Source organism: Tachysurus fulvidraco, chromosome 6 (genome assembly GCF_022655615.1).
Source record: "Tachysurus fulvidraco isolate hzauxx_2018 chromosome 6, HZAU_PFXX_2.0, whole genome shotgun sequence".
Classification (NCBI taxonomy): Eukaryota; Metazoa; Chordata; class Actinopteri; order Siluriformes; family Bagridae; genus Tachysurus; species Tachysurus fulvidraco.
Window position 1 is genome coordinate 3,579,007 of NC_062523.1, and position 7,500 is coordinate 3,586,506.

General features: G+C 43.4%; 1 protein-coding gene across 1 annotated transcript in view; it reads right to left on the bottom strand.

Moving 5' to 3' along the window:
• Window positions 1–7,500, bottom strand: part of abca12 (ATP-binding cassette, sub-family A (ABC1), member 12) — an 89,164-nt gene that overhangs the window by 33,980 nt on the left and 47,684 nt on the right. Inside the window, exons 35-42 of the mRNA XM_027166277.2 lie at window positions 7,291–7,430; window positions 6,721–6,840; window positions 6,529–6,619; window positions 5,217–5,396; window positions 3,603–3,903; window positions 1,078–1,192; window positions 620–949; window positions 294–363 (exon numbers count right to left, since the gene is read on the bottom strand). Of these exons, the coding sequence (XP_027022078.2) occupies window positions 294–363; window positions 620–949; window positions 1,078–1,192; window positions 3,603–3,903; window positions 5,217–5,396; window positions 6,529–6,619; window positions 6,721–6,840; window positions 7,291–7,430 (1,347 nt within the window). The remainder of the gene's footprint in view (window positions 1–293; window positions 364–619; window positions 950–1,077; window positions 1,193–3,602; window positions 3,904–5,216; window positions 5,397–6,528; window positions 6,620–6,720; window positions 6,841–7,290; window positions 7,431–7,500) is intronic.

A 7,500-nucleotide genomic window follows, 5' to 3' on the forward strand; every position in this document is an offset into this window, starting at 1 on the left:
AGATATGGGGTCAGATATGAGGTTGGATCTGAGGTCTGATTTGAGGTGGGATCTGTGTTGGGATCTGAGGTGGGATCTGAGGTGGGATCTGAAGTGGGATCTAAGGTGGGATCTGTGGTTGGATCTGAAGTGGGATCTAAGGTGGGATCTAAGGTGGGATCTGTTGTTGGATCTGACATCGGGTGTGAGGTCAAGTGTGAGGTCAGATATGGGGTCAGATATGAGGTTGGATCTGAGGTCTGATCTGAGGTGGCATCTGAGGTGAGATTTGATGTGGTGGGATGTGGACCTACCTTCTTCCTGTTTTTCATAGCGGGTGATGTACTGACTGGCGTAGCTGAAGCACGTTGGAGAAAACAGGCTCTGGAAAGAAACAAAATACAAAAGAAAATCAATCGATTCCCCTTAGCTATTAATGCTAACTAAAAGCGCTCAGCAACTAGCATTAACCAGCGCACTAACTTCTAACTTCAGCATCCTAATGCTTAACTGTAGAAACCTTGGTGTTCAAATGTAGAATGCGCTAATCCAGCCATTTGAAATAAATACAGGCTAATAGATTAGACCCTTCGTGTAATGCGTAAGATACGCGTGACTTGCTCTAAAAGAGTTTCCTCACCAGCAGGGTCTTGATGGATAAGGGGAGGGTCTCCTCCATGCATACGACCACGATGAAGGGAAAGAAGCAGATGACGTAGATGAGGCTGCCGCTGAGCCCGGCGATGTTGGTCTTGTCAAAGAAGGTGCTGATGAGGAAGCTGATGGCCAGGATGCTGAGAGCGTAGTCAGACAAGTAGAGGAAGAGAACGAAGCCGTTGCTCTTGGGAAGAACGCCACCAGATTTCAAGATGATGGTCAGGATGATAACGGTGACCAGGAGGAACGCAGCACTCTCGATAAACCAGGCCAGATAATGGCTGAACGGATTCACGCCCATCATCTTCATGTACTGTGGAGATCAGATCAAAATATTTCACCGTGTACCCTTACAGATGGGTGTGTGTTTTACAAGATTCCTAGAAATTCCTTTGTTTATCACAAGTAGAAAAGTGTTTTACTCTCTATGTGTGTTGTTACCTCATGAAGACGGAGTTCTCTCTCATGGACAAGCTTCTTGACGAAGTTAGCGATGAAGAGCACCCAGCTGATCATCAGGACGAGCGGGAAGGCGAAGGCGATGCTGTTAAGGTATCTGAGAAAGAAGCGGGAATACGTAAGCATCTTAACCAGTACTCGACAACATGTTACTGTAACATTACATTACTGTAGATTATTGTGTCCTCTTAATATATTCATTCATTCATTCATTCATCTTCTACCGCTTATCCGAACTACCTCGATTCACGGGGAGCCTGTGCCTCTCAGGTGTCATCGGGCATCGAGGCAGGATACACCCTGGACGGAGTGCCAACCCATCACAGGGCACACACACACTCTCATTCACTCACACACACACACACACACTACGGACAATTTTCCTGAGATGCCAATCAACCTATCATGCATGTCTTTGGACCGGGGGAGGAAACCGGAGTACCCGGAGGAAACCCCAGAGGCACGGGGAGAACATGCAAACTCCACACACACAAGGCGGAGGTGGGAATCGAACCCCGACCCTGGAGGTGTGAGGCGAACGTGCTAACCACTAAGCCTAATATATGTTTATGCTAAAAAGTGACAAGTTGCTTGTGTAGATTTTAGCTTGTGGGTGTTTTTCCTGTTTTTTGAGGTAAAGAACAAAAACAACTCATACTGTATGGATCACCTTTTAAAATAATCCTTCCTTCAAGCTTTACTTCATTATGTCTCATATATTCACATGAGACACATACTTCATATATTCACGTTTAACGAGAAGTCGTAATGCTCTCACACGAGAGACTCCTTCCATAAAATGGAAATCTTTCGCCATATCATGATGCAAATGAGAAGTCACAATAAGAACGCATTAACATCGTCTCACGTCGACCCGTGATTCAGCGCTAAGCTCCCGTCCGACCGAGCTGTTGTTCCAGAGACTTCCTCAACACCTTTACAGAAGAGGTCTAGAGATCATGATCCTGACTCGTCTTGATCTTTCTCACACTTCTACTAGTGACGTTTCCAGACGATAAAGTCAGCAGGTCCAGTCTGTCATAAATCGTGACGGCCCCGAGCCGAAAGGGATAAGTGCTTTACAACCCTTGACAGAAATGAAATCGGGATATCGGAGCGGCTTTATCAAACGACGGCGCGAGTTTAGTGCACGCGCTCCTGAACATGCTGATTTATTGGACATTGTGTTGGTTTTGCTTGCTTGGTTTATTTGTATTAGACGTAGTGTGTGCAGTGCATTCCGAACATACGTCAAAGGCAGTTCAGTAATACTACACCATAAATCAAAGCAGCAGTGTGTAGTGTAGTGTAGTGTGGTGTAGAGTGTGTGTGTGTGTGTGTGTGTGTGTGTGTGTGTGTGTGTGTGTGTGTGTGTGTGTGTGTGTGTGTGTGCGATAGAATTCTGATTCGGATAATCCTAGTTTGTGTGTACGACTTCAGATCTGAAACATGTGACGTGTAATGCACAGAGAGAACGTGTCACGTGTAATGCACAGAGAGAACGTGTCACGTGTAATGCACAGAGAACTTGTCACGTGTAATGCACAGAGAACATGTCACGTGTAATGCACAGAGAGAACATGTCACATGTAATGCACAGAGAGAACATGTCACGTGTACAGTAATGCACAGAGAGAACGTGTCACGTGTACAGTAATGCACAGAGAGAACATGTCACGTGTAATGCACAGAGAGAACATGTCACGTGTAATGCACAGAGAGAACGTGTCACGTGTAATGCACAGAGAGAACGTGTCACGCGTAATGCACAGAGAGAACGTGTCACGCGTAATGCACAGAGAGAACATGTCACGTGTAATGCACAGAGAGAACGTGTCACGTGTAATGCACAGAGAGAACGTGTCACGCGTAATGCACAGAGAGAACGTGTCACGCGTAATGCACAGAGAGAACGTGTCACGCGTAATGCACAGAGAGAACATGTCACATGTAATGCACAGAGAGAACATGTCACGTATAATGCACAGAGAGAACATGTCACGTATAATGCACAGAGAGAACATGTCACGTGTAATGCACAGAGAGAACATGTCACGTGTACAGTAATGCACAGAGAGAACATGTCACGTGTAATGCACAGAGAGAACGTGTCACGTGTAATGCACAGAGAGAACATGTCACGTGTAATGCACACAGAGAACATGTCACGTGTACAGTAATGCACAGAGAGAACATGTCACGTGTAATGCACAGAGAGAACGTGTCACGTGTACAGTAATGCACAGAGAGAACGTGTCACGTGTAATGCACAGAGAGAACGTGAATACATTGTTTGGAGAATCACAGTTAAAAATAAATGAATTGTTTGAAGAATCATTTTGAAAGAGAGGGTGTCGTTTGAAGAATCACGTATCAAAATAAGTGTCATTTGAAGAATCATAAATGAAAATAAACGAGTCGTATGAAGAATCCCAGAAAAAAAAATGAATTTTATCACTGGAGAAAATAAAAAGAAATAGAAACATAAAAAAAATCCCTTCACTCACTCGTCTCTGTAGTAGCAGGGGTAGGGGAAGGCCTGAATCTGCACGGCCGGCTCCTGCACTACATTTCCGGTCTGCATGCCGATGATGGCTCGCTCGATGCTCTCCTGCAGGTAGATGAAGCCGCGGTTGTAGCGTTGCGTCGAGGCCGAAGAGATGTAGGTAGCCCTCACCCAGAACGGGCTCCGTGAGCGGTCGGTTCTCATGGAGTTGTCAATGTTCATGCGGATGGTGTAGTCCAGTTTAGGAGGAAGCGTGGAGGACGAGGACGCGTTTTTTCCGTTGGGCAGCTTGAAAATGATACCTGGAAGGAAATAATGCAGTTACTTCCATTATGCTTAGAGAACAGGAAGTGCGTAACATACCTTAAATTAGATTTCACACACATATATATATATATATATATAGTGCTTGGCTTTACCCTGAATAATTACTGATTAATTCATAGAAGCTACTCGAAGTACGTTCTGTATCAAACTTCATCAGCTCCATAGAAACTACTCTGGGTGCTGATCAGAGAGCCAAGCATTTTCTCATGTTCTCACTGCTCCGTTCTATAAAAAATCCCACAATGTGCAGTAAAAAAAAACACAAGGTTCATCGACACTCACTGTGTTCCCTTACCGGTGTTGTAATGTAACGGAGTACAAATACTTCGTTACTGTACTTAAGTAGACATTTCACTTTGTATCTGTGCTTTATTACGCTATTTAATTTTATGTCAACTTTCACTTTTACTCCACTACATTTCCGAGATAAAATGTACACTTTTACTCCGTTATATTTCCACTAAGCATCTTCGTTACTCGTTACTACAAAATAAAATCAGCAGAAATGTGTGTGACTGTAATAAGGGAGGTTTGGCGAATCACTGCTCCTAGATTACATTATGCAGCTCCGCACGCTCTATTTCAGCGTAATGTTGCCAAAAGGAGGCGGAAGCACAACTGAAACCGCCATGGAAGCACCTACTGGAGGACCTCCCGTTATCGTAGACCAGGGGTGTCCAACCGGTCAGAGAGAAGAGCCACATTTTTTACTGTGTTACCGCAAAGAGCCACATCATACACATGGGCACACATGAACATCACCTTTTTTCCTCCTGCCATTTTGAGAGCGAACTTGACACAAATTGTTTACTCAAATGATTTTGCTCCTACTGGGAAACTTTGAGGTATTTTCATCCCACTCACATGCGCGTCTGACGAAAATACCGTACTGAACTCAAGCGAAGCGAACACACACAATAAAAAGACACAAATATAAATTCCGATATGAACGTAAGAGCCGCATAAAATCGGGCAAAGAGCTGCGTGCGGCTCGGGAGCCGCGGGTCGGCCGTCCCTGTCGTAGACGACCACCCCTTTGGGCCGGGGGAGGAAACCAGAGTACCCGGAGGAAACCCCTGAGGCACGGGGAGAACATGCAAACTCCACAAACACAAGGCAGAGGCGGGAATCGAACCCCCGACCTTGGAAGTGTGACTAAGCCACCGTGACCGATCAATCAGAATAAATAAAATATAGTTTAAGATGAATAACTAAGTAGTTATTATAAAAATAAAATATATATATATATATAAAATAAATAACTAAAAACAAATTTTTTTTTTCTTACTAGCATAGAGTTCACGGTTCTGGGCCAGTTTCTCCGCCTGTTTGTTGAGATCATTGAGGGAGTTGAAGGCACGGTAGCGGTCGAAGTTGACACAGGACGAGAGGTTCATCATGAGAGTGGACAGTGTGGTGATCTGCTTCAGGATAAACTGGTTCTTCTCCAACATCTGAGCCATGTCCGCTGTCAAGTGGAAAAGTACAATTATTAGTCATTTTTATTAGTCAAATCATTTAGTGCCACTTTAATTCAGAGCCATGTTTATAAGGCTACATTAAACCTACATAAGCCCTTCCTCACAATTGACTGTTTAACTATAAACTCAACGGCTGAGTTCACTAGACTACATAAACGCATCATAAGATTTGAGATAAAAATGGTTATTAATCCAAGTATACCAATAACACTTAAGGGCAGTGTTCATAGGGCTACTTTAAAACTACATAAGCCTTTGACAAGAGCTGACTCAAACACAAAAAACAGTGAAATTAACCAGATAACAGTACTTAAGTGGTGTGTTCATAGAGCTACATAAAGCTTTCCTAGGAATTAAAAATATACGATAATAACCGTTTATTCTAGATATAAGTATATAAAAGGACTTATAAGGCCACATTAAAAGTATATAAGCCTTTCAACACAGTGGACACTAACAAAATAATACATTTAGGCAGTGTTAATAGAGCTAAAATAAACCTGCATAAGCTTTTTTTTTAAAGACATAAGCTCTTATACTGTACATAAAGGCTGTGTTTATAGGGCCACATTAAAACAACATAAGCCTTTCATTACAACTGACACAAACACAAGGATAAGTGTCATAAGATACTGTACAGTTATAACAAATTATGAAAATGGGATTCATAAAACGTGTAAATAAGGTACTTATAACACATTATTAGCGCATTATAAGGCATCATAAAATACACTTAGAGTAATTTTCCAGATCAGAAAGAATTACAACACTTTTATGAAAGCAGTATAAAAACTGCTTTTTAAAAAGTCTTCACAGCACGATGCGCTATGAATGTGATCGTAGGTGGTTATAAACATCACCGCCATAGAAAAGAGAAGCAGAAAATGAAACTCAAGGTGAAATCAGTGATGAGAAGAACTTTAACAGAACGCTAACAGAACGCTAACAGAACGCTAACAGAACGTCAACAGAACGTCAACAGAACGCTAACAGAACGCTAACAGAACGTCAACAGAACGTCAACAGAACGTCAACAGAACGTTAACAGAACGCTAACAGAACGTTAACAGAACGTTAACAGAACGCTAACAGAATGCTAACAGAACGCTTGAGACTCACAGAAGTTGTTAAGGGTTTCCTGCATCTGTCCGATGTCGATATCAATCTGCTTCTTGATGAAGTTTTGGATGAACGGATTGCTGAGGGAATTCTGCAGAGGACGAGAAGAGGAGGTTTGTAAGTTATCTCGGCCTGTAGGTCGTCTCGTCTTTGTCATCACGTTAAATGTCGTGTTTAGCTTTGTTCTGATACCTTCAGCATGGGCAGAGTTTTATTCAGGAGCTGCGCCGACTGCATGAGGTACGATGACGTGCGCAGCCACTCGTCAGCGTAGACGCGCAGGTCACCGAACTGCTGCAGCGTGAGGTTCGACTGCGAGAAGGAAACGGCAGACACGAGAAGAAAGAAGACATAAAACAAAAAATGATGCCATTTTATTTCAATTAAAACGATTAAATCTTTATACACATGACGGATATGTAGATGAGGTTAGAAATGAAAAAGGAACTTTGGAACTTGCTGCTGAAACACGCCGTGTGTATGTGTGTGTGTGTGTGTGTGTGTGTGTGTGTGTGTGTGCGTGTGTGTGTGAGCTGGCGAAACTGCAGCACTGTGTGTATGTGTGTATATGTGGGTATGTATGTGAGTGTGTGTGTGTGTGTGTGTGTGTGTGTGTGTGTGTGTGTGTGTGTGTGTGTGTGTGTGTGTGTGTGTGTGTGTGTGTGTGTGTGTGTGTTTGCGTGTGTGTCTGTGTGTGTGTTTGCGTGTGTGTGTGTGTGTGTTTGTGTGTGTGTGTGTGTGTGTGTGTGTGTGTGTGTTTACTCTAGTGATGATGCCTTGGGTGATTGGTGTGTCAGGGTAATACAGCACTTGTCCCAGGAGCATGGGCTTGAGGAAGGCCCAGGCTACAGCACCTCCTGTGGTGCTCACCATGTCCAGGTAGAAGTTTCTACAGAATGGAGCTACACACACACACACACACACACACACACACACACACACACACACACACACACACACACACATTACTCT